This window comes from Poecile atricapillus, chromosome 3, assembly GCF_030490865.1.
Source record: "Poecile atricapillus isolate bPoeAtr1 chromosome 3, bPoeAtr1.hap1, whole genome shotgun sequence".
Classification (NCBI taxonomy): domain Eukaryota; kingdom Metazoa; phylum Chordata; class Aves; order Passeriformes; family Paridae; genus Poecile; species Poecile atricapillus.
In genome coordinates, this window is record NC_081251.1 from 65,235,721 (window position 1) to 65,263,699 (window position 27,979).

The 27,979-nt window shown below is 38.6% G+C and overlaps 1 protein-coding gene and 1 long non-coding RNA gene across 5 annotated transcripts in view; one reads left to right on the forward strand and one right to left on the reverse strand.

Annotated features, from left to right (window-relative positions):
• Nucleotides 1-27,979, reverse strand: part of PDE7B (phosphodiesterase 7B) — a 168,602-nt gene that overhangs the window by 21,898 nt on the left and 118,725 nt on the right. For 3 of the 4 annotated variants that reach the window (XM_058833981.1, XM_058833982.1, XM_058833984.1), the window contains 3 exons: nucleotides 15,637-15,720; nucleotides 2,509-2,660; nucleotides 1,184-1,247 (listed from right to left, as the gene is read on the reverse strand). In XM_058833981.1, the coding sequence (XP_058689964.1) occupies nucleotides 1,184-1,247; nucleotides 2,509-2,660; nucleotides 15,637-15,720 (300 nt within the window). Of the gene's footprint in view, nucleotides 1-1,183; nucleotides 1,248-2,508; nucleotides 2,661-12,601; nucleotides 12,793-15,636; nucleotides 15,721-27,979 lie in introns of all 4 variants that reach the window. The other variant, XM_058833983.1, reaches the window with a different exon arrangement.
• On the forward strand, nucleotides 15,956-17,907 carry LOC131576893 (uncharacterized). Its single transcript, XR_009277095.1, has 3 exons — nucleotides 15,956-16,053; nucleotides 17,251-17,641; nucleotides 17,824-17,907. It is a non-coding gene; the product is annotated as an uncharacterized LOC131576893 (long non-coding RNA).

A 27,979-nucleotide genomic window follows, 5' to 3' on the forward strand; every position in this document is an offset into this window, starting at 1 on the left:
CAGGAGTTTGGAATTAATTTTTTTTATTTTGCATATGGCTGCATAGACATATAATTAACGCATCTAATCTAGCTCAGCTACAACTGCATCTTTTAACAATGACACAGACAGGAAATATGAGTTGCAGCATTTACAGTCTCAAGTCCCACTGTAATGTTGCACTGGCCTTACTGTAAATCCAATACTGGGAACACTTCAAAATTGAGCCTTACTCGTATTACATGATCAGCTATACATAAACATGGTATTTTAAAAGGTTGGCACTGCTTAATTCAGCGGCACTATTTCCATAAAAGTTAGAAAAAAAACCCCAAACCAACCAACCAACCCATATTGCACATAAACAAAGTTTGAAGGGAGTCTTTTCTTATTTAACGTAACTCAGGAAGGAAAATAAATATTTGTATGAAGAACACATGGAAACTTACTTGGTCGTGACTCCTGAGCGGAGGCACAGCAAGATAATTTAGAACTATGCTTTTGCTTCCCAGGCAATTTGCAATCCTTTTCACTCTTCACTGCCAGTCACTCAGCTGAATGACCCTCTAAACCAACATTTTTCTACATCTTTTGCCCCAGTCAAACCTAATTGGGCTGGGGGTGAGGAATGAGGGATCTCAGTTCTCTGAGCAGCACAGAAAGGGGGAAGGTGTGATCCTTATACTCTTCAGCAGTTACCTGATCAAGAACTATGCCTGGACATTTGTGGGGAAGGGGGATGGCTTTACAGGCACGTATTTAGAGAAAACATTTCATGGATTTTTACTCTCTTAATAAATTTCCTAATTTTTTGCTGCTAAACAGAAGCAGGGGTATCTTCACTAAAACGTCTTTAGCATTGATATAAATTGACTGATTATGGAGATATGAGTTTATTGACCAATGTATCTAACAGGGATATTTAAAGCAGCTTGAGAGTTTCACAGGTAAATGAAACAGAAACACCTTCTTGAAAGGGTGACAACAACAAATGTAGGAGATTAGATTAATACAAAAGCTCACTTTAAACATAATCTACAGCTCAGAAAAAGTCTGAAAAAGCTCCAGGATGTGCTTTTAACAGAGGTTAAATGTGGCCAATTTCTCTTCAGTAATCTAGAAACATTTAGCAAACAATTAATTAGGTATTTTTGAAGAGTCATATATGAGAGATAGTAAAATAAAGACTTAAAAATTTACTTACCATTTGTCAAGCGATCAAACAAGAAAATGTCAAAATCCCACATTCCCACTTTGGATAGCATATGCTGGAGAAAAAAAAATGTGAAAAGGCCAGTGACTGGTATGTCACACCATATAGCAGATTTTCCTTATTATTCCACATCAATAAGTCACAGGATTGGTTACTGCAGCTTTAACATTTTTTTCAAGAAACCTTTAGAGGCTGTATTTGAAATATCAGAAATCAGGCTCATGTAGCTCTACTGCATAAAACATCACTTGCACTTTTAACTGGGAAGATTTAGAACATAACACTAAAAATACCTTCTAAATGGAACTCAAAACAAGGAATAATATAAACCAAATTATGAAAATATTCCCTTTTACTCCACAAATGTTTTATTGCTTCTTCTTGTCCCCAAATTGTCAGTGTAAATTCTCTTAGGTTTTTAATACAGTGTTTTAAAATCTTAGCTCTCATGGTGAGTAGTGGTACACAAAGCGGTAAAGAATAGCTTTCATAAATAAATAAATAGCTACTATTTGTAACTCCTGTGCTACTATTAAACCCAGTCAGACATGCAGAAGAATCCATCATTACCAGCAAATGTGGTAGTGTTTTCACAGCTACATCAGCTGAGTCAGGAGACTGATGCTGGACTACCTCTATGACCTACAGTGACGTATGTGTGAATGAAGTACACATTCCCATTCCCATCTCTAGTCAACATTCAAACAGTTCTGGATTCTTAATTAATTTCTAACACCTGGCATATAATCTCCTCTAGTAGAGAATAAAAACTGCCAGGGCATATAATCCCAATGCCATCAATTCTGCAAGTTTTGCTAGAAAATACCAAAGTAAGTGTAAGAGCTGGAAAATAAGATAATTATATTTTGATCACTGTGAAGTCTGCAGTCAACGTTCCATGTTTCCTAGCCTCTGCCACTATGGAGAGCTATTGTGGGTTGCCTAATAGCTGTTCCATATCAGATGAGACACACCTGTCTTTTTTCAAGTGGATGAACTAAATGCTGTGTCAAGGCTGCACTTAAATCAGTCACTTAACCTGAAACCCTTAATTCTTTAATAAATCCATATAATAATTTCAGTTGTTGGAATCTGAAAATGTTGAACAGATTTAGCAACATTTTCTGTTGCTTTGAGACCTAAGTGTTCAAGGCTGTAACCACAAATGGGGAATGGACAATCTGTTTGTTGTGAGGTAGGCATGTAACATGGGTCATTTAGGAAAGATCAGCCATGACTTTATCTGAAGACTAAAACAGAACTGACACTCTCCATAGTATTATTAAAAGAAATGGAGATCTGGAGACCTGTCTTACCCTTGCTTGCCCAAGGTAGTCCTCATCCAGTAGGTACAGAGAGGCTTGCGGTACAATTCCACGCAGTAACCGGGATGCATGGAAATATCTCTGGAAACTTAACAGTCTTTTCACTTTTTTCTTGGTGCCAATTTCCCCTGAGAGTGCAGAATCTGTGAAAATCAATCAGTACAGAAACCACAAAACCTGAGATGATGGATGCCATTATCGGTTTAATAAGAGAAATATCAAACACTTTAAAATAGTAATACAAAAACCATGAAGTTCATGCTTCTTGCCAAGCCACATGAAGGAGCAGTATTCAAATCACTTCAGCATAATATATTTGTTTATTTTAGAAAGGAAATATGTTCCAGGAAAGAAAATGCTATTGTAGATTTTGGAAGATCTGAGTTCAGTGCACTGCCTGTTGCAGCCTTCAATGTGACACAGATCAGTCACTGGGGGGAAAGGGGTGATAGATCACCTAACTGTAGGTGTTAGAGGGATCCTAAATGACTAGGCAGAGTTAGGTACAGGAAAGCTGCTCTTACCCTCTCTGCCACTGTTCCCTAACTATACACCTGAAAATAACACTACCTTGGCTCCCTCACAGGAGTGTCATTGGAATATATTAAAATTGCACAGCGCTAGAAGTACAAGGTGATCTTGGGTATAAAATCAGAAAAGTGACACCGAAAGAGAGCTCAAAATACAGTTTGAAAACACAAATGTGTGACCCTCTTTTGGAAAATGAAATAGAGCAAGAAACAAGAATAGGTTAATAATCCTATTGCATTGTCTGCTGTCATTTCTATGTGTTAAAGCAAATGATAAATGAAGAAAATATTTTTAGCTCTGCAATGAGAAGAGCAGGAATATTCAGATAATACAGGCATTTCTGGTTATACAACTGAATATGTTTTTTTCCACCCTGTACCAGGATAATTCTAATTCCCTAATGTGGTCTTAGGAGTTTTTTTATATAGGACTAAATGTGACACAAAAGCCAAGGCAGTTTTTATACAGTGATTAAATCATTAATTAGAGTAATTAAATTACCTTATTGTTAGTAAGAAAAATATGGAAGCTTTCTAAAACTCATAATGGTTTAGGTAATTTTATCTGAACTTTTAACAGAACCTCACACTCAGCTGTGGTGTTTTCATTTTGCAGTTTGGTGTAAGTTTTGAAAAAAGGGAGGACAGAAACTGGATAGTTGGTTGCAAGTAGCAAGATTCAACATGGTTTTATTAGTAAGTCAAACCTTGTATGAAACTGAAGATTAAACAGTCCTTTGAGAGAACAGTAATGATTTCTTGAGATAAGATGCTCCATAGCAATTCACTGGATTTCAGTTTAAACAAGAACTCACAAAAAATATCCACACACTGAAGCTGACTCTCTATTTGCTATTTTTCTGTCTCTTTTTATGAAAAAACACTGAATGTCTGTTCTACTGTGAAATTAAAATATCACTTTGTTGTTTCTATGGATGGTATTATTTTGAGAGGATTTTCAGCGAGGTCACTAAGGCTTTTTTGGATCATGGATGATTCAGGATTTGGTTTCTCTAACAGCAGATGTGCAATCACCCTCTGTAGCAAGTTTCTTCCTTATTAAGTAATCCAACAGCTACTGAGCGGCACAAAGTCAGTAATAACATCAAAAAGCACCATCCTTTCTACTGAGTATCAGTATAACTTCCAACACCAGTAAGTTGGAAGCTTCATGGTTCTCATGTGCAGGCCAAAGACGTCACTGAGTTTTAATAATATAAAAGTACAAAGTAACTTCACTGGAACTTGTCAAGCCATGTGGTTTCCAGAAGGCAAACAGTAACAACACCACTACTTTACCAGCCTGAAGGTCAGGTTTTCATTTATGATGTGCCAGCACCTGCCTTGATTTTCTCACACATTTTAAAAGCTGGAACAATTTCATGGCCTGTTGAAGGAGTGAATAATGTAGGTGTGAACAGTTACCCAGTGGCAGTGACACGTGGAGAAAACAGTAGACACGTTTTCTTATTTCTTTTAATTTATACAGGGCTGCTATGAAATGGCTGGCATTCAGTTTAATTCCTGGATAACAAAACACTCTTAAAATAAATTCACCTTTTAAACTTGTGTTAGCTGATTCTTGACTTTCCAACTTTCCTATTTCCATCTTAGCCCACAAACTGTCACTACTTTCAGGTAACAAGTTAAAATTTTGAAGTACAAAAAACTTTGCTTTTTTACATTAAAAATTAGGAGTCGCTCATTTTTATCTTAGTTATTATCTGATTTTTCAGTTAAAGACAGATGACTGAAATCACCACCTACACTCTCTAAAACTGTCTTTAGAACTCACACGTAGAGTTGCTGTGGATGATCTGAAGGTGAAGGCTTGGCCTGAGTCCCAACAAGCAGCTGTACAGTGGATTATGAAGAAGTGGTTATTTTATCCTTTGGATTACCAGATCATTTCAGAAGCATAAATAATGCTTGCCAAAGCACAAACACATCAGATGGAAACAATTAACTTCTTATTATGAAACATATTTTCTGAATTGAACCATTGAAATTGCTGCCCATTGCTCTGTATGGCTGTCATGAGTCTCAATCCAAATTTAGCCATCAGCAGACAGTGCCCCTGAAACCTGACTTGACACTTCAGGTGAGCACTGTATTCTAATATATTATACAAAAAACATTACCCACAATAATCTGTTGTTCTGTGTTTTCATTCATAAGGGAAAAAGATACTAATACTGATAAGAATGGTAACAAATGTATTTTCAAAACTGGGCTCTTGACAGAACAGTCTGAATCCAGCACTGCAGGCAATCCACATGCAAACTCTGGATATCGACTTAAAAGAATATCATGTTAAAATCCCATCCTTTGGGTCTTTTCAGTAATAAGCGATTTGCCTTTGAATCACAGGACTTATCAGCTTATTTCTATGACCCATCTCAGATTACTGTGACATCCACAATAATGTACTTTATTATGACAGTGTGTTGCGTAAGATTGGACTAAGACACTGCCCTTCTCTGTGCACCACACAACCCAAACAAATATAATCTCCCCAGCATTTTCTCTCTCCTCTTCCAAGATCAGTGTCAAACGAAAAAAGAAAAGCACAACTATATGAAGTTGAGAGAAAAAGGTTAATTAGAACAGAAGAGCAAAAGGCGATGCAGCCAAAAGTAAACACTTAAAGTCTGCCCTCAGCTCAGCAGTTGCATCTGAATCTCCCAGAAGCAAAGAGCCATTCCCAGCATATGGGAACACATTTTGACCTGACACAAAATCAAGATGCAGTTTTAAGACGGAATTAAGGGCTTATGTGAATGACTCAGAGTAAAATGCTGAACATAGTACTTTATTGGCAACTTTAAATTTCAATTTAAATAATAAATAAAAATTTTTGATGATGATACATGATATACATTACACAGCACCTTCAGGTGAAACTGAATTACAAAGTAAACGAATCAAAAGTATTACTGCAGCTATCCCTGAACTTCAGCTGTGGAACTATGTACACTAAAACATATGCTATAGCATCTGGTTAAAGACCATGGTCTGCAAAGCTCACATGGGAAGGATTTAGCAATTATGTGCAATTTTGAAATGAACGTGAAAGACTAGAATGTCTTTTGTTTATACCCATAAAACTTCCCTTGAGAACTGTGTATAACTTCAGTCATTGTGGCAACTTCTCAATGTTTTGCTTACCTAAAAAAACTCCATCTCTTAAAAGATGCCCATTCTTATGCTACAGAGTTGCTGCCTAGCACAGGGGTTGCAGAAACCCTCCTTTGTACACTGACCAAAGTTATTGCATGAATCACACAGACATCTTGTATGAATTACATGCATGTTTACAGAAGTGTTCGTACAAGCATTCCTCGCAAAGCTCAACCTCTGCCTTCAAAAGCTCAGGCAGCCTGAGCTTGCAGCTTATCTCCTGTGTTTTAGCAGGCAACCAAACTGGCTGCGTTTTTTCTTCAGGTAATTTGATAGCCACATCACGCACGCACGCACCAGCAGACCATGGATGATGTCTGCATTACTGCACATGGCCCTCAAGAGGTTAATAAGCTGCAGAAATCAATGGCTGCCTTCTTCCTCCCAACACTGCTCCTCCAGTTACACTGATATTCTGGCCTTAAATTGATCTATGGCTCACTACACACCAACCTCTGTTATTTCAGGGAAAGAGTTTTCCTGCACTGGGAACTGCTACCAGTTTTCTTTCACATTTCTTTCACGTCGATGTGCTAGCACGTGCCCACAGGCAGCATGAATATAAAAATGATGGAGGTTATGCTAACAATGGTTGAGTTAACATCCAGAAATGATCACATAAATCAAATTTGGACAAGGATGTACTTAACTCTGCACCAGACATTCATTACATTGTTACTGTTCTTTCAAAGTAAACAAACTGTTATGCATTCAAATAAAGCCTCTGAGTTTTTCTTCACAGAAAGCCTTTTGTTATTTTATTGCACCTCAGCGTACAATAAAAACAGGTCACCCAGCAGCATGAGTGGATAAAGAGGGTTTATTAATTTTCAAAAGTAAACTGATTCAGAAAAGGGAAATGGTTTTTTTTTTTTTCCTTTTCTTTCCTAAAGGATGCAGAATAAATCAGGTCCTCAAGCAGCTACCTTTGACTCATACAATTTATAATATCCTTTCCCCTCTCCCAAGAATGCAAAGGCATTTCATATACAGCCACTGTATGCGTGACAAGCCAGGCAGGATTGGTGGGGAAGTGCTGGGATATCTGGAAAATAAGGTGAGAGGGCGAGTCCTGCAATTTAATGTCTGGACAGTCTGCAAACAGTGAGGACTCTGGGAAACAATTTGTCTCTGGTCCTGCAATTTTCCACACTGGTTCCTGGCTTGACAGCTAACGAGCTGAAAACTTCTCTTTGTGAGCCTCAGAGGTACGTAATTGACTTAAGAGGAATAACTGGCATTTGTCCTTTTTTTTTTTTGCATGTAAAACTATGTCATGCATTTAGATCACCTTTGCTGAAGTCTTACTTGGCATATTCATTGCATGCTTGGTTGCTGAATTTTTCTTGCACAGGAGAGCACTGATGACAGAAAAAAAGCCTGCTGTGCCTTCCTAGTATCTTCTTACATTGCAGACTTATCACAGTGTCCAAAACACAACAGCAGCATTAGTACGGGTAGTTGAACTAACACAGCTGATCTAAAAATTAATGACAAACTTAATATTTTAAATTTGAATTTTGGAGAAAGCACTTCTCAATTAGAAGGACAGAAAACCTCTTCTCCCTGCATGGTCTAGGCCTTCTGGATACATTTCACCTTGCAGTCCAAATAGCCTTCAGAAAGAAAAACACCAAAGTTTTGAAGAAAAGCCTGAGAAAATGCACAAACCACCAGAAGCCCATGTGGAAGGACTGTCACTTAAAACTTTCAGTCTAGTGCAGAAGGACCAAGAAGCTCAGATGAATAAATACCCCAGTTCTACCTCTCAACCATCTGTGTAAGAAACAAACTAGCTAGTGTAAGAAACTAACAAACAGGATTAATTCAAAGTTACTAAGATTGTGTCAATTTTATCATCTGAATATACACTGATCACCCCAACTAAGAAGACTGAGATGAAGACCTTGCACTACATCATATCTACAGATAAGCAAAGTGCTATACTGAAATCTTGTAAATGCAGAAATGTAAATGCAGAAGTACTCATGAGACTTCCTCAGACTATATGGAATCCAAAAAAGTTGTGCTATAAACACTTTGTTTTTACTCACTTCTCTAATGTCTAACAAAAATATCTTTTGCTCCTTGACTTCTGATAAAACCTGTTTTTAGAGATCAAGTGCTCTCTGTTAGCTGTCATTGTTAATATAGGTTGCAACTGCATTATTTCTCTTTAGAGGGGTAAAGTTTTTTCAATTAGGCAGAAGTGAGAAAGAGAGAGGGATCCTGAACAGACCACAGAAAAGCACAAAATTACAAGTATAGTGAAAAACTTAAAACTTTTCTGCTTTTGAGTAAAAATTTTGCTCTCCAACCATGTGCACAAGTGCACAAAACCAATACAAAGCTCTGTTTATAGAGGAGGTACTCATGCTTCTCTGGCTAGTGTGAGAGGTTATGAGAAATCACCTTTCTAGATGACCTAGCTTTGGAGTTTCCTCTTCTTTGAACATCACTCAAAGTGGTGGTGGCTTGTAACATCTGAATTTCCAATTCATGAAGTTCCTGCACAATTACTGGCATCTTGAAGAACACTAGTCATGCAGTTTCCTCCCCAAAATACATTATTTTTGATAATGTTTGAAAGAGAACACAGAATTTAAGAATTATTCTGATAATCCCATTTATATACTGAATAATCCCATTACAACAAGTTCTGGAGAAATTAGGGTTTCAAAGGCCACTTAAATAACAGAATATTATAACAGAATATTAGCCATAATAAGGAAGAAGAATAGATTAAATCCAAATTTAAGATGAGTTTAGATGTGTTTCTTATCACAATTTGAAGCCTTTATTTGGACTATCACTCATCTTTATGCAAACAAACATTTTGGCATGTTTTTAGTAAGCCTCCTCCAAGTTCTTAGGAAATGGCATGTTATTTTCTGTTTTGTCACAATCTCATTATCATTTCATTATGAATCTTTGCTTTGCCACTTCAATCTTTGTACAGCAGTCAGGACCTTTTCTTCCTAAAACTGTGAATGTTCTACAGCTGATTACGGTTTCTCCAACAGGAAACAGTGCATCCACTCCTCCTTCACTCCCCTTGAGAAAAAAAACAACACAACCTGTAATAACAGCAAACCAACTTTCATTTATCACTTTAATGATCCCTTTTCCTTGTTCCTTCTTTTCCTCTGGTCATTTGGAAAGTATCCTCAGTGTTATCTTCAGTACATCCTTTCCTTCTTCTAATCAAGGAAAAGAAGGTGGGGTGGCAGAATGGGTCATGCACCATTTGGCAACTTTTAAAGGGACATCTTCAGTTAGAAAGATGTTAGGTGTTCAGTTAGGTGTTTCAGTTAGAAGCCCAAGTCTGTACTAAAAAAATGAATCTGTGTAATTAGGTCAGTGTTCACTAAGACTTTGTGTATGAAGTAGATGTAGGTTTTTTGCTTGTTTTGCTAGCTTTTGTTTGTTTTGAGTCCACCTGAAGCATTCATAACCCAAAATGATGCATTTTGCTAGCATATTAGGGCATGTGCATCTATCAGTTTTACATTCTGGCTTTCATTTGCCTGCAAATATGGCATTAAAGCTAAACAAGGAGCATGAATGACAGGAAGTAGATGATACTTTTCAAACAAACTCTGTTATCATATTTTGTATAAAACAACACTTAGAAAAATACAAAAATGCAAACTCTTCCTCCAAAAAAAAACCAAACCCTTGCTATTATTTAATGAAAAGGGTGAACCAGATTGACTTCCAATGACAGGAAGAATTTTTTAATATAGTGCAGAGTTACTGAAATAGAGAACAATCTCTGCGCTGAAATATTAAGAGGATTCCAATTTCTCTTCCTTGATTAGGTAACTCAGCAAGGCTGACCAGTCCTGGAAATGTTTGTCCCATTCAAACAAGCTAACCAGATTAAGAAGCCTATGTGTCTTAGGGATGTTGATGAGTATCTTTTGGATGGGCTTATCCATGAGGAACTAGGGGAGGTATTATGTAGAAATAATGCAGATCTCGTAAGATCTCTCCCTTTCTAATTTAAAAACCATCTGGAACTTTGGACTCATCTCCACAGGCTGGGCTAGGATCTGAGTAATCCAATCAGCCCTTGAAACTTCCTCACAAGACTTTTAGTGTCCTAATTTAACCTAGGTCAGAAATATCTAAAAAGGCATCTCTCACTCCCACTTCTTTTTCTAGCCAAAGGCAACAAAACAAGGCACTTAACCAAACTCTTTTTAACCTCACTCAATTGGGTTCGGGTTACTTGATGGTTCAGTTTTGGGCTGGTGGCTGTGGTTAAGTTTTATTTTCCCTGGAGACTGGCCCTACCTGAAAGCCCTGGAGTGTTCAAAATTCAAACCCAAAAATGAATGTAAATTTTGAAACAGACCCTTCTGTAGACAGGCAGAAACCACAGATTCAAATGTCCACAGACTTTGCTTCTTTGAGATGGAGACATTTTCATGACTTCATATCTTCCCTTATTAATCCTGACAATATGTTTCATTTCTCCAATACCTAATTCATCACACGCCTGCAAAGTATGTAATGAATTCACTTTATTTGCAAACTAACTGAAAACCAGAGCAATTTGCTTGAGTCAGATCAGACAGCAAATCAAGGACAGAGATGGAATGTTACCAAATATTACCATTTATCACCATCTGGAGTTAAAAGTATATAATCTGTAATAAATTAATTTTCCAAGCTAAGCTTAAAGCAGATGGGGTTCTTTTGGACTCAACTTCTACCTGCATGACAGTATCAAGATCCTAAGTAATACAGAGACATAGCTGTGGAATGTCTACAGACATGTTTTAACATTTTACATATTCTCAGATCCCACTCTGTGTTCCTGTTGTGCAAGGTGTAATAAAACAGCTATCTCTGGGTAATACCATTTGGGTACAGAGCCTCCAATTTGCAGGTCATCTATATAAATATTGAAGAGAATACTGAAGAAGTGAATTAAATATAGTCAATTAAAGGCTAATAATTTTATCATTTGCAAGCCAAAATGTAATCCAAATAAAAGCTTAGCATAAACAAGACGGGAACTGGAGAAATTAAGTCTTAAGAACCGAGTTGTCTTCTGACTTGCTTGACAAGCATACTTGTAAATAAGAAGTTACTTATCTCAGCTGTTAACTATGTTATTTTGTTACTCTACTTGATTGAACCTGGCAATAAAACAAAGTATCTAACATAATTGCAGTAGGGTGAGGTCTTCTTGCTTACTGCAGCATGTTTACCTACAAGTCCAGCTTTAACACAAGGAATTCCCTCAAACTTTTAGTTAAGGCAATGAAGGAGTGTACCATCACAGTCACCAAAAAAAGTCATAATGAGATAGCAAAATCCCTTTAAATCAAAGTATATTAGTCACTGGTAGGATCTGCTTCAATGACTCACTGAGCAACTTTGTGAATCAGAGAATTAAATTATTGCTTACCATAGCTATGCTCCTTTATTCCTCAAATCCAAACTATACACTGCTAAAAGGAAAATTAAATTAATTTTCACTGCAGAAGTGCTTCAAATTTTAAATTATTACCCTGCAAATATTCAGTTAAACTCCTTTTCTGTCCTGTGAACACAGTAAGGTTCATTTAATTCACTGAAATGCTTAAGTGTCAATGAGCTGCTAACATCAATTTCAACCTGCACCAGGTTCAGTTTCAACCTTGAGCTACCCAATTCAGAGGCAAAATTTCCTAAAATTTATGAGGTTTTGTTTGGAATTAATTGAAGGGAAAACTCTCACCCTATTTTCCTAAAAACCTATAGGGCTGTGCAAAATTTGTATCTCTTCTTTTAGGAGTTTGTGAAGCCTGATACTGGTTCATTAAGCCTCCTAGTGAACGTGGAGCCTCGAGTCTGTCATGAGGGGCTTATTTTATTCTGGGGGATGTCAGGGGCCATTGGGAGCAAGTGGTCTGGCTGCCCTACCAGGACAGAAGGAGGGCTGGTGGACTTGCCTCCAGTGGGGCCCCACACCAGGCTGACAACAATCAGCAGCTGCCACAACTTCCCTGCAGGGGAGGAGCTGCTGCATGGCTTCCCCTCAAGCTTCTGACCCGCTGCCATCATCACAGAGCAGCATCTGGGAGGTCAAGTCTCCACCACCTGCAGGACTAACTCTAGAGTCTGGGGCAAATATTCACTCCTCAGAAAACAGAACCAAGGAGTTCCCTGGGACACAGGGGTATCTAACACTCAATCTGCTATTCCAGAGTTATCTTAAGAGTCCCCGAACCCACCAGGGCAACTATGCCTAGGAAAACTTGCAACTAGTCAGAGAAAAGACAGGACGACACTAAAGGCCTGCATCTCCCCCAGACAGGATTCTGAAAAATCCTCATGGTCCCAACAGCCTGGCAAAGACAAGGTGAAGTAACACTCACTTTCTATATACTGCAGAGGGTCACTGGAGGAATGTGTAGATGGCATCACAGACTCAAACAGCAAGAAGCAAACATTAATCCAGTTGGCTTTGATTAGGGCTACAGAAGATCCCATTTTCAGAGTGCAGGAAGTTTTCCTATCCAAAAAGACTTCATGGTGTCTTAAGTTACACAGCGTCTTTACTATAGGACTCCAGAAAAAACAAAAGATATGGTCTAGTCAGTGTTAACTCTTAACAGAGAAAGTGGGGAAAATCCACTAAACTGACTGAATCTGCAAGTACACTAAAAAAAAGTTACATGCAAGTAACCTTTAGTCTAGCATTAAATATCAATGCCCTTTGTCTTGGTTTTTTTTACATGTGAATTAACATAATGGATGTCAACTCTGTTCAAGAATGAGCTTCAGTGTTTTCCCTTCCTTTAAAACAAGGCTGGTACTGTTATTTGGAACAGTATTTCAGATGTGAGATGGAACAATCACTATTTAAGCTCAGTTTGTTAGTGAGAAGCTGGAGCGATGTTTATGCTGCATTTGTTTATGACCTCTGAGGATATTTACTGAAAAATTTCCTCTGCCTCTTCCCTCCCTCGCTCTAACATCTTTCAGCATACAGTTGCTGCCTGCCAGTTACTGCCCCCAAACAAATGCAACATAGTGACAAAATTTTACTGCACGTATCAGTTGGGTACTTTTCAAAAAAGTGTGCAGTAGTGACATTTATATATATTTCTTTTTGATAGACTGTGCAGCACTATGGTTTTTTGTTGCTTACGTGCTTATGTTTTTTGCTACTTCTGCATGGTAGAAATGGATTTAACAGACAGACATAGATGAACAAATATTACAAAAGCCTGTTTATTTCCTGGCAAAACACATCTGCATGCTCTGACACTGAGCATCTTCATTTACCTGTAGGTCACCAAATGAGCCAGGCCAGTGCACTTGCCAGCTAAGAAACCAGTAGTCAAGTACCTAGAAATCTCACTTCATTTTGCACTGAAAAATTAAGGTAACAGTACTCCTTAGAGAGAAAATGGTAAATAGCTAAAAACTTGAAAACCATGGGAAGTCCAAAATCAGGATCACTGCTTTCCCTTACAGAGATCATGATCAGCCATACTGACTTATTTCAGATTATGGAAAAGCAGTAAAAAGAGTAAGCTGGAGGTCTCTATGACCAAGAGCACGGGAGCACAGAAGCCCAGGTGTCCCACCCTGCTGCACCAGAGGTGCACACACAAGGAGGCACCACTTTCTACGTTCAGCAGTTATGCTCAGAGGGGTTATGTGGAGTGCCCTGCTCCCGGCATGATCGAAGGCTGAGTATTCAGCAGAGCACCCCTTGCCATGGATGTCTCCCTACACAGCCCACAGACAGCACCAGAATTTCCCAGAAACTGGCAGGATCTGGAGGATGGCAGGACTCATTTACAGGGGCTGAAAGAGAAAGCCTCATCACCAGAAAAAAAACCTGAAACCATTCTTGTGTTCTTCCTTCTCCATGGGTAAAGAAACTGGGAAGTTTTCAGTTTCTTTACCCATGGGGAAGGAAGAACACAATAATGGAATTTTATGCAATGTGTATGTATTAAAAATAAAAAATAAATAATTAATTTAGCCACATTTGATTAATATATATCCACTTCTACTTCATGAATGAGAAGTGCTTTATTTTCTCTCAGTCTTTATAAGGGCACGCATGATCAACTTACAGCTAGCCTACACCTGATTTCTCTTCATTGGCAAGTCAGAACTAAATTGTCCTCAAAACTCTGCTCAACCAGCAAGTTATTCCCTCTGCCCTGGGAAAACTGCTGGACCCATCTTACCTGTTATGCCTTTCTACCTCAGCCATAGCGAGCTCTACGATGGAGTTACAACCCAGAAGACACCTTTAATCAGCAAGACTGATGGCAGCATGTTGCTGGGTGACAATAACTGCCAGCGTGGGTGAATGCAGCGCATCAGATCCCAAGCCCTCCTCTCCCCAGCTCCTCTTTACCCCTGACTCCCAGCCAGCCTTCCTGCTTTGCTTCCTCCCTACTCCCTTCCCTCCCCCACTTCCTCCTCCCTTCCCCTTCCCCAGGCACCCAGAAAAGGAGGGACAAAAAGGAGAACTCAAACTTTGGTTTGACAATTGCTCTTTGATGAAAAGCACAATTGCTAGAAGCATTAACAGGGTCAGCCCTGAAACTGTTGGAGTTCCGGTCTGTTTTGATCAAGACAGCGAATAACAATTTTTTCAAAGGTTGCTTGTGCCATACACAAGGACACATCGAGATCTGCCTGTGTCTGAACACTGAGGTTAACACAGCAACCAGGCTGAGTGATACAGGGCCCAAGACTAAGTGGCCATTGTTCTTTTTATTTTATTTTTTACACACTCACTAATGGGTTTGCATCAGTATAGAGAGTCCATCAGGTGAAAAAAAAACCCAACAGGGTCTCAATTTATTTTCTTCCTTTTATATTTGCTATCCTTTATTTACAACACTGGCAAAATAACTTCAATCAAAATAAGGTTAAGATTATTTTTAACAGATGTTCACTGCTGGCCTGACCCAAAATCCACTGACGTCAATGAGACGACTCCATGGGGCTTTGGATTGGGTTCTAATTGTTGGAAAAATTAATGTTATTGTAAACCACTGGTCAGTGCTGTCACATGCTCCCCTTCTGTGCCAATTCTATATGACCGGATAACAGCTTCACATAAATCTGTTCCAACTGTTGTCTAACAGGCTGAAGGACACAGAGATTTATCTTTTTAATTCAGAACTGCCCCAGCTCCTTCCCTAGCACACCCCATGGCCCTACTGTATTTACATTTGACAGACTGAGCAGACTGTTCACACAATCAAAATATTTCACAGCCAGACACTGAGTGGAAATAATGGAATTAATGCTGAACGTGTGAAGACAGCTGAGCTACAGATTTGTATGAGATGAGAAAGTGTGGCTCATATACTTTCAATAGAGACTTTTATTTATTTTTATTTAAATACAGATCTGAAAGAAGGGTTGTACTTACTGTTAAGAAGACGGAAGTCTATAAATGGGTAGGAGCCGCGGCGCTCGGAGACAACCCCTGTCTGACCTCTCACCCGTGCATCTCCTGCAAAACACAAAATCCCCAGAGACATTAGAAGGGGCAGCTGCCTTTCTCTACTGTTTTGATCTAGATCTATTTTTTAATACAAAGTGACGACATTACACATCTCCAGTGGGAAAACTAAGGTCCAAAAAATCATCTCCCATGACATCCCTGAGTAACTGGGTAAAGCAGTACAGCTGATCCTCTTATCAGAACAAAGACACAAAAAACCCTTCATTGCTGGCTGGGATTAAACCACAACATTATCCTACTGAACAACTTCTTGCCCAACAAGAAGACTCACTGCTTCACAAGAAGTGCAGACATCTGGGTTTTTTTCTCAGCCAAGAACAGGTAGGACACTGAGTGCCATGGCTTCACATACAAAGGTTCCAACACTGAACTAGCCCCACAATCCAACTGACCTCCAAAGTTGTGGGACTGGTCTCAAAAGCATTAGTGATGATGAAAAAAATCCCTGCAAAAAAGTATTAAGATGTTTTTGCTCTTGGATGAGTGGTTTGTTTGTTTGTTTTTGTTTTACTTTCTGCTCTTTGAGCACTCTGGAAAAAGCAAACCTTCTCCTCAAACACTGCAGCTGTTTTATGTAAGTGAAAACCTGATGTTCTCTGATAAGCATTACTCTGGAGCGTTAGTGTGTATATTTAAAGATCTTGAAGTGCCAACACAGTACTAAGAATTAGTATTGTTGTGCAATGTACACTGACTAGCTCCTGACTTACCAAGTAATATTGATGATTACTTTCTTCCTAAAAAAATAATTTAAGGAGAAAAATGCTCCTCAGAATGAGTAGGAGTTACAAAACCTCTATCCAAGTGGACAGGATGTAGTGGGAGAGTAGATGTCATTTTAATGTTTCCATAATTTTAAGTATCTCGTAGTGCAATGTAATTTTTTCTTTATAGGCAATTAACAAGACCAAAATATTAGAAGCTCTTAAGTAAGATCAAGTTAGGAGACTTTGAGGTTCTAAGTTAGAGGACTCTAGTTCTTCACCATACTAATTCCTCTTCTACAGAAACAGAGACCACAGTGCTGAAAGCATACGCACTGCACATCCTTACACAGCTCACACTGTAGTCCTCTCAAAGTTTGGAATAAAGTATGAATTTTTAGTTAGTTTGAATTGCATTTCCTCTGGGATACAAATATAGCATCTGACTAATCTAAACAACAATAATTTAAGAATTTGGCTGCTAGTGCTAGCTTCTACTGCTTGTGTTTAAAAACAAAACACCTTGTACCATCAAAGAAGGACCTAGTTAAATGCTGTTATTTTTTTCCTATCTAATGTTCGCTTAAAATGTGCTTACAATTATGTTTAAGGAAAGAAAGCTGAGTAGAATTATTAAGTTAAATATCTGAGGTGGAGAAAAACTTCCGTGCCCTCTAGGGGTCCTTAGAGATACGAAAGACACTATTAAGAGAGTGCATGCAAATTAAGAATATTTCAAACACAGTCACTTTTGATTATAAATCTAAATCTAGGTTCTCTCACCCTTACTTTCACTTTGCTTTTTTGTTCCCAGAGACAGAACACTTGTTCCCTGTTCTCATCTCCTGCTTGCCAACCACTCTGAGGAACAAGTCCAAAACAACTCAAGCTGTTGTTGACCCCACTTACCCCTCCTGACAGCAGGGGCAGGAGGTGCAAACCTCTACCTGCTCTTCAGCTGTTCCACTTCAAAGGCTTATTAATGCCGTGGGTCTACCTTCCTCAGCAGTTTAAGATTAGCTGCAATGTCATTGTGGCAATGAAGGTATATGAGCCCATCCCCCCACCATCCTTGTGCTGGAGAGTAGAAGGGTGGAGCAAATAGCTGGAGAGTTTTTAAAACACCGACGCAAGATTCATCAGCACCCACAAGCCAGAGCCCATGAAGCAGCACCCAGACTTAAAAGCATTTCTCCCTGCCACAGGTAAGCCCATCAGATTGGCTCACGTGTGCAGAAAGAGTAAGAATGGCAAGCATACGGTGCACATTATATAAACTCAAAAAAATCAGGCAGGCTTGAGCCTGCTACTAATACAGGCAGCAGCAAATTAAGAACGGGTGTGAATTCAGAGCATGCCTTGACCGACGCTTTTTGTTTTTCTGCAGGCACCAATGAATTAACAGGAATCTGCAAGTAATCCCCTGCATTACACACTGATAAACATGTCACTTGTGAATGTATCAGCAGAGACATTGAAAAAAATAAAAATATATGTATCAATTCAGACTCCAAAAATCTTCAAAAACATCCAAAGCATATGATAGCAAGACTGATATTCTTTCTAGGCATGAAATAATGCATCTATCAAATCAAATCAGAGGAGGTACCATAGTACTAGAGAAAAAGAAAATCATATACAGTCATCTTTCAAAAAGATTGCTTAACTCTGATCTCAGTAGTGTGATCCCAAATTTTGAGGAAGAGAACAGTAAAGTAGACAAGTGTAACACCGAAGAAAACACAAGGTGGGCTTACCAAAAGCAGACCATGCAAGATACTTAATTACCTCAAATAAAATGGCTAACTCTTAGACAAAAGGAAAAGAACCCAATACTGTAGTGCAATCCAACCACATGGACCTCATTAAACATACTAGAGAAGTGAAGAGATGAGTACAAGAACTGAAGACTAAAAGTAAGAAGATAACACGGGGCACTGAAAGGAAACGTTTACTTGGGAAGAATTACTCCATGATCTCCATGATATTTAGAAAATTCATGCTGGGAATGGTCCTAAAAGAGTTTTACTGATGATCTTGACATAGAAGAGCACTACTGATACTTGATAACACAACGCTGGGAGATACCAGGTATTAACAGCCACAGCTATTTTAAATTAAGTTCACTGCTGCTGTCACCTTTTCTGCTCCAACTGCTCTGTGGCCTGGTAACCTGGATGTTCCTGGTAGCCCAGCTTCTTTCCATGGTGCTGCTGTCTCATATAGAACTACAGACTAGCCAAATGAGACGCTTATGTACACTATTGAAAGCAATTTTAGCAAAGAGAGGGAAAGCAAGGGAGCTATTGATGCAATTAGTAAGAAATGTAAATGAGTTTTACTGAACTAGCAAAGCCAGGAACTGAAGTCATGACAAATTAGTGGTGATTCCAACTGGCTATTTGTGTAATTTGACATTTTTTACAGACAACATAATTTTGGGTTGTCTCTAGCACTACAGGAATCTGTATGCAGAATAAATCTGCATCCCTGCTGACTTAGGAAAAGCCACTAAAATCTTTATATATTTATATGATTATTAACTTTATCCTGAGGGAAGGCAAGTTTCTGATGAGTCAAAGATGTTATCAAGTAGCTCTACCTCATGAATCTACTATTTCAAAATACTTCACCAGGTGCCACCTAGTCTCTCTCTACATCATTAGAGAAAGATTAGTTAGGAAGTGGTGGTGGGCTGAAACGACCACACCGCCCTTCCTCCATTTTTTCTTGGCTCTTGTATTTGGAAAATATTTATATACTTCCCTATTACTTTTAATTACATCTAAGTACACTCAACAGAAAGACTAAGAACAGGGATTGCACCAGATATACAACTTATCACATGAGTTTTAGTTTCCAAGAGGCAAGGGCCATTCATGGCAACACACTCAATGTTATTTTTTTTGCTTTGGCTGACTTTCATCAGTCCACCAGACTTTTACATCTCTTTGTCTCCACCTTAAAAATCAAGTTAAGCAGTTGTTCTGACAATTTATGCAATTAGCAGTTTTAGATAAATAATCCTTTTTAGAGCAAAAGGAAGGAATTCTGTGCTAACAAGACAGGAAATTTTGACAGCTCATTGTGTTCCCAAATGAAACAAGCAGGGTGAAGGGAAATGGTCAGGGTACAGGATCTCCTTGACTGCTTTGGGCTGAAGATGCAAGGCTGGAACATCTGCAGCTGCAAACACCAGGGGCTGCACCCTCACTGGCGCCAAGCTGCCCCAAGAGCTTCCAGCAGGGACATCTCCCAGGGGCTGCTGTGCTCCTGAATTTTACTTTTGTCCTTGATAAAACAGACAAGAACACAAACCAAATAAACCAAAGCAACCTATACAAGGAGCCAGAGCTGTGACTGGCATGCATGACAGATCACAGGCACAAGAAAATCAGCTATAGGGCAAGAACCACAGCACTACTGCAGCCACAGCATCAAGGGCACTTCCAGATGGTTCAGAAGGGTTAAGAAAAAAAATGAGACGGCTTTTAACGGCCTTCCACATCTGGAGGAAAGAGCCATCTGCACCGAGGAAAACAACTTCTCCAAGCCTTGCCTGAAACAGCATGCGATTCAATTTCACTGAGCAAGCACAACAAATTAGGAGAGAAAATAGGGCCATAGCTGTGACAAAACAACAGAGTAGCTTCATCCAGCAGAAGTTAGGATGAACCACCAAATTATTGATTCTGTTTAGTACATAGCTCCATGTGGTAAATCGGGAATACCACAGCAAATTCACAAGAGGTTACAAGTATTTATTCCAGTCAAGTTTTCTTACAATCTTCATTCCAGTATTTCTTAAGTTGGTTGTTCAGGGTACATACTGCAGTGGCTGATAATTTTTCATGGAAAACCATGCAGCAGTAGTAAGGCCTCTTGTGGACTCTACGGAACCCATGGCTCCTCCACTATTTCAGTTACAAAAAAGCTTGGAATTTCTGACATGAAGAAAAAGGACTTGGTGATGTTTTAAGCATCAATCAGGTGATTGTGATTACTGGAAAGCTTTCTAAAAGAGGGAAGTGTGGCTCTGTAAAAGTAGCAAACTCAAATGAAAAAGTACATTAAAAGTGAGTACCAGAATAGATGGAATTATATTTTTATTTTAAGAGACAGAACGCTTGTTCATGGTGATTCATGCTGTTTTGGATTATTTTCATTCTGGTGCATTAGTGCTGTAAGTGTTACTGTAAATTCTTGTTTGTAGAAGACATTTTATAAAGATTTCTCATGTGTATCAGATCTTCTGAACAAAACCATTTCCTCTGAACAGACACAGAGAGACTGATTTAAGGGTTACAGGATCAGGACGACTTCCCTTTACAGCAGGAGAAACTGGAGCAGCAACCTCACTTCATCCATTTGTAAGCATTCAATTTTTAAGCATGTAAACATTCCAAAATGTAAGGTTTTCCATGATGTATGCTGCATGGTTCTACTATTCCTGCAAGTAGTCCTAATGAGCTCATAAGTATTGACTTCATCCAGTGTATTCTGCAGTTTTGTTCCAAAATGCTCTGCAAAGGAAGTAATTGCTGTTACTCCCTTTTTACAAAAAGAGGATAAAATGATGATGTAGAAACTATAATTCAGTTTTGTAAATGTTTTTTACATAGAAAATAAATTAATTTCCCTTGTAGTGGTCCTACCCAGGGAATTAATTATTTATTTATTACTAGTCTATTACTTGAAGTTCAGCTATTAAAAATTCCTTTTCCAACTGCAGATGAGACATTTCACACATCCTCTGTTTTTCTTAGTATTTTGAAGTGAATGGTGGTTCTTATGTTCAACAAGAATTACTAGGACTGCTTTACTGTACCTGCCAGCTCTAATTCTGCCCTCCTTTACTGACCAAAATCCACACTGCAGTTGTATCTTAACCTCCCAAACAGTACTATCACTGTTCCTTGTGCCAATCAGTAAAATGCAAGAAAGAGAAGTCGACAATCTGCTCATAAAACCCTTTTCAATCCTGGAATTCTCCTGGAATGTCTTATCTGGATATAGAGGAAGATCCTAGGATCCACAAGCATAACTTTAATAGGGTGTTGTCCATTCTGACAAATGAACAAGTTAAATGAGTATTTTACAGACACCCTAGAAATCCTCTCTTTAACCATATCATATGACACCATTGACTCTGGTGAAAAGACTGAACTGACACATCTTGAGACAAAGCTTTTACAACATGCAGACTTTGGAAAAAGTTCTTGCAGACAAGTGAAAACCAAGAGGATGAGAAAACTGCCACTGAAAACCAGAAAAGAGCAGTCATCAGAAACTCAGAAACTGAAGCAGCACCCACATTTCCCTCTTCACAGATCTGTTTGCTTTTGGATGAGCAAATGCAGAGCCTGAAACACTAACATCTGACTGAAAAATGGCCAGTCGACTGGACAGGCATCGACTCTCCATTGCATGAGCTAACAAAGGTAGGTTTCCAAAATGTCCATGTGTTATATTGCACTGGCAATTCTTTCACTTGTGTTTGAGCTTGATAATGGGCTATGAATTATTGCCGCAAGGTCAAACGTATTTCACACACTCCTAGGTCTAAATGAGTGGAGAGAAGTAGATGCCTCCGCCCAGTGACTAATGCTTAAGAGATTTTCAAAGACCCATGCTTCTGACTTTGATGCAGATGGAGTTTAAGACCCTTCTTTTCCTAAATTCAGTGCCATGATTATAAGCAGAGCATGGGAAGAGAAGAATCCAAGACCTCACCCAGGAGGATTATATTCAGAAAACTGAGACCACACCAAACCCCTTAGCTGTGAGTATGCCTTTCACTGTGATTATCCCTGTGACTATTTGGTAACAAACAGAATAGATATATACACCTTTAGTTCACACCAATGTAGACACAGCCTCAAAACACTGATGTACTGTGTACACTCATACAGTGTAATATCCCACAGCTCAGTTCAACAAAAAACAACACTTGTTATGCAACAGCCACTGGAGTACTGTTCTGGATAAAACACAGTAATTTATCTCTTTGCTTCTACTGCATGGTATCTGCTTTTCTTTCAGTATTTTCTAGATAAAATACTAAAATTTATATAAAAGTTTACATAAAGTGCTAAACCACAGGACAAAAAGACAAAGAGGGAGCATATGAACAGGCAACTTGCACAGCCTGCTTAATTAGTAACTCTCCCTTTTGAAAGCATGGAGATTCAGATATAGGAAGGAGCTTGCCAGTACAAATTTTGCAAAATTCAGCCAATGGCTTTCACATGCAGATTAAAAGATAGACAAGTGTAATCTAGCAGGAAAGGATAGGGAGTTGTTGAACTAAAACCAGGAGACAGGTCTTGAAAAAAAGAATGCAACAAGAAAGAATGGAGACCTGTACAAATACAGTGTTTTAAGTGCAGAAGGCAGCAGTCATCTATCACCACACCTGCATACCTGAAAGGCATGATTTAGACACTTTACTTTGGTAAATATTTTCCTTGCACTGTATTGTAAAGAGCAAACCATCTACTATCTAGAGGGGCTGAAGTCACTAGTATGAGAGGAAAAGGAAAGCCTGAGAATAGTTGCATATGAGTGCTGGTATATTGAAAGTCTCACTGCTGCCATCCCCAGTGGAAGCACTCTGGCTGACTTCAGGCTTACCATACTGCTGCTGCTCAGCAGCCACAGTAACAGAGGTCCTGGGACATTCTGAAGCAGACAGGATCCTCTTAGTAAAGTGGGTATAACCATTCCAAGTTGTAAAGCTAGAACCAGATGTTTGTGTCTTGAGTTTCGTATGGTGTTATTGGTGGGACATTTCTGTCTCCAGATATTGATCACTGACTTTACAGGAAAAGTGGGTATTAATATAGATAGGGCACTGAACTGTCTTGATAATCTTGTCTTCCTAAATGGTTTGAAAGCTTGTAAATTTCTCTGCGTTAGAGGACAGGAGCCATGTCAGCAGAATCAGGTTCTTGCATTATCATTGCTGTTACTATAGAGCCCTGCTGGCAAGTGGCAAAACTTACTGGTTTTTCTAAAAATGAAACTGGATTGTCACAAACACCTTAAAAACTAAAGGATACATCCAGCAATGTTAAGAGCTGTAATAAAAGTAATAACAGCTTCAGCATAGTCTTAGCAACAGGTAGTAAGTTGCATTACCATGGCAACTTTGAACATAATATCCTACTGTCATGCTACTACCATACCTCTCCCAAATAAATTACAGCATAAATATAAGAACATTATTATTTATTCAATTTGAAAGTTTTTTATTCTAGTCTTCAGCTAGACTCTTAGCTACTGAAATAAACATGTATTTAATAACAAACTTCTAATACATGTACACTCCCAATTCTAAGGCTTTCATTTTGCATAAAAAAAATGCACAAAAGATGTGTTTTTTCTAAGACCAATGCCAAAAAGAGGTATAGAATTCAAATCTCTATGGACAGTGCAATAGGTGAAGCTACTCATGTTGTCATTCCCTAAAGATAAGGATTTTTTTTCTCTCATGAATACATCAAAACCCTAAATTATCCCAAATATAAATGACATTTTCTTAACTGTAATAACATTCTAGATACAGATACTCTTTCAAAGACCCTTTTGTATTTACCTATGTATTGTAACTTCAAATTGAATTTTTTCAAACATCTACATCTGATTTTATTATATGGATTTGAACAGTGTCAATGCTTTAAATGCTTCTACTGTGAGAACACAACTGGACTCCTTGAATCTATCTGTGAGGGTTTTGCAGTTGAAAAACATTATTTTTCTGCAGAAAGCTGAGCTAACTGTCAAGCATTTATCCATCCAAGTCTGACTTACTGTTATGCATTCTCATTTCTCACCCACCAATAGTATTTCTTAAGGGATCTCTTAAATTAACTTTTTATTGTTTGTTCCACAAATTCTTCAAGAACTTATATGTAAATACACACACATAATGGGTTGCACTGACTGAGCCACAAGGTATCATTCTCATTTTCTGCTATGGTACTGTTATGTTGGCAAGCAGAAAACAGCTGATATTACAATCCATGTAAATCTAGCCTAGACATTGCTTAAAATTTGATATACTATATATACTTAATTTATGTAAAATAACAATTGGTATAATGACATAAATATTAATGAAAAAATGTTGCTCATTCCAAAGTGGAATAGAACAAATGGAACTTTTTTATTATTATTATTATTTTTTATTTATTTAATGTTCTATAATCAACATTTTTTGTTTTTGAGAAAGAGAGGGGATGCTTGGAAATAACATGCAGGATAATAATCATAAGCCCTGAGCTCATTTCCTGGTTTCTTATGGAACAAACTATTTTCTTTCCATGCCTCAGTTTTCCACTCCTGTGTTTTGTTTGTTCTGAGTAGACAGTGAGTTCTCTAATGCAGGGCCTCAGTGGTTCAACAGTGTTTTCTACCTGCAGTTCTGGTCCTGGTTTCTACATTACCACAGTTCAAACACTAATTATCTCTGCTTTTTTACAACCATCAGTTAACTTAGACAACACAATAGCAAATGAATGCAGAGGGGTTTATTTGTGCCAATAAATCAAAATTTGCTTTCAACTCTTTAATGTGACACTTAAGAAAATTTCCCTCTATTTCCACAGCATTGCCCACAAGATTTCTCCACCCTCTCTTTCCCATTAAACTACAAAAGACACATGTTTAAAACCATAACTAGTAATACAGCAATTGCTATTGACTACTTTTGGAACACCTAACATTAGCCAAAATCTCAAGTCTATCAACAGTTTTCACAGAACGGCAGCTGTGCAGCGAAGCAGAAGCACAAGACCCTCTGAATTTGCTCCCCACTGATTTTGTGCTGAAATTGCACAGCTGCCATTTGCCTTGCACAAGAAGCCCGAGTCTCTTCTGATTTAGTCTGTCTCACCATATCTAATGTATGGTGCTTGCACAACGCTTTAAGGTGCATCAGTACAAAGCCAATGTGGGAGATGAGTCAGACACAATAAACTTAATTTGTCTCAGTCTTGGGCATTGACCACAGGATGATCCTTTCTTGTCAGTCTCTGCATGTTTTTCCTCTCCTCTTTTCCGACTCTGCTCTGCATTATATATGTGTCTGGATATAGATATAGATATATGCATATATCCCTAACTCTTATGTGACTCTTCTTCCTCACCTCCGACTCAGCAGTAAATCAGCCTCCCCTCTACTCACTGCCCTCTCCTGAGGCTGGAATACTGTGCAGTGGTCTAACAACCAGCCCAGCAGCACTGGCCAATTATTCTTCCCCATGGGGCTACCGCAAGGGTCTTCATGGCTGGAGAGAGCAATGACAGGGAGCAGGAGGAGAAGGAAGCACTGAGCACTGGCTTGGCAGCACAGGGAGGGTGCTTGGAAGCACAGGCAGCACTGGCTTGCCTGTAACATCTTGCAGGAGAAACTTTACTCACGACCTGAAGCTTTGCTCTGATTAAAAGCTTTATCTACATGGGAGACTGCAGAAACAGATGTCTTGAGGTTAATACTTTGAATTCTTTTTGTACATTATATATTACAATAAATTCTTCTCTATCTTTTGAATTCAAAAGAAGTATCTACAGTCAATAACTATAAATCTTATTTTTAAATTTGGTCTGGTATCTTTATGGAACATATAAGTATCTCCATAACTCAGTGAATTACTGATCAATAAAACAAGAGAACTTTGTCCAAAATAAGCACTGTTTTTTACCAATAAGGTAACCTTAGCACTATTTATTCAAGGTGAGTATTTCCTGAGCTAGTCCTAGGCTAGTCTAGATCTTATAATGCAATACTTCTTAATCATGAAGTATTTTTTAAATAAAAAGATAGCATATGTATGTAACATAATTATTCGGAATGGAACCTGTTACATTTTGATGCTAGACACAAGAACAAAGCTGCATCAAATGGAAGCTGATCTCATATATTGTTTGGAAAATACTTTTCTCTTCCTGTTTTTTACACTGTATTTTTCAGATAATTCATTCAGTCTAAAAAAAACCCAAATCAAATAAAAAAAAACCACCGAAACCCACCACACCCAAATCATCAAATGCAGAATCCTAATCTGGCTATAATTTACCAAATATGCTACCTCTTAAACAGATCACTGATCTGGATCATTCCTGCTTGGTACTATGCATTTAAATTTTAAAACTTCAGAAAAGTGTAGCAAAATAGAAAGCTCTGGATCAATCTCACTTTTCTCAAACATCAGCACAGTCTCTGTGCCCTGTCCACTGTTATGGTTCAGTTGCTTTAAATATGTATAGTCTAAAGTACAATTAAATAGCGGTTTACCTTTCTTCCTCATGGCGCATTCTTAAGAGAGGTAAGCACAAGCTGGCTCAAAGGGAAAATAATTATCTACATATTTCTGTAATTACAAAACACCTGATAAACCCATCTAATTAGGTGCTTCCCATGGGCAAAGTCTGATTATTTCCCCAGAACCTGGTTTTGTGTTTCCTGGGGTGGCTGAGCCCTGACCATGAGACAAAGCAGAGGCAGGAGCAAGGGGCACCTGGGCCTCTTCCCCAAATGATGTGCTGGCAACCAGAGCTTCACTGAGCCCAGCAAACATCCAAGCTGCTGCCAGGCTGCTTTTACCCAACTTCTTTAGACAAATATGGGGCTCCAATCCAGCTCTTTATGCCAGAAACTGCAAAACTTTATCATCTGAAAGGAAGAGCAACTAGCAAGCTACACAGAGAGGGTTGAGCATGGCTTACCATAACCAGACCCCCTCTCAAGGACCTTTTACATCACCATCTTCTTCCCTCAACCCTTAATTATGTACACTGAGTGTTGATTTCAGTTTGACAAACAACAGTGTCCCATAAGGACCCTGCACTGAACATTGCCCTTTGTGAGGAAAAGCCAAGCATACCTGAAGAGAGGGAAATCCTGTCTTGCCCTGGAAACAAATAGATTCTGCTGGGCCCCTTGCTGAGGAGGACAGAAAGAGCAGGGGAGAGAAAGCATTTTCCTCCCTCCTATTCTGCACCTACTTCCATAAGAAGTCAGGAAAAACCCGGTTTTCAGACTCACTGCTCAACATTCACATCAATACATATTTGATTAATAATCTTCCAAAACCACAACAAATGGGCAAAACCATGAATTAACATTGTAAAAACTGTACAAATGATTAATCTGCTAAGTGGCCCAACCCAGAAGTCTCCATTTATGAACAACTACACTGCAGCTACACCTAGAGACTATCTGCAATTCAGGCCCATTGTGGCATAAACCCTGTCAAAGTTTTATTTACTGTGTCAGCATCAAGAACCAAGAGACATATACAGGCAACCCTCCGTGAAGGGAGCCAGAGAGGAAGCTTTTTGGGATGTTGGCAGTCCAGAGCAGGCTGGCATCACACCCTTTCTGGAAGACAAGACACACAGTACTATCTTCCTATTTAACGTCTTCCAATTACTTCATTCTTTGAGAAGAATAATTAGTAAATATATTTAATCTTTTAACTGTAACATTAACTTTATATTTGAAGTTTCCACTAAGCCCCACGCATTTCACCCCTGTTTTT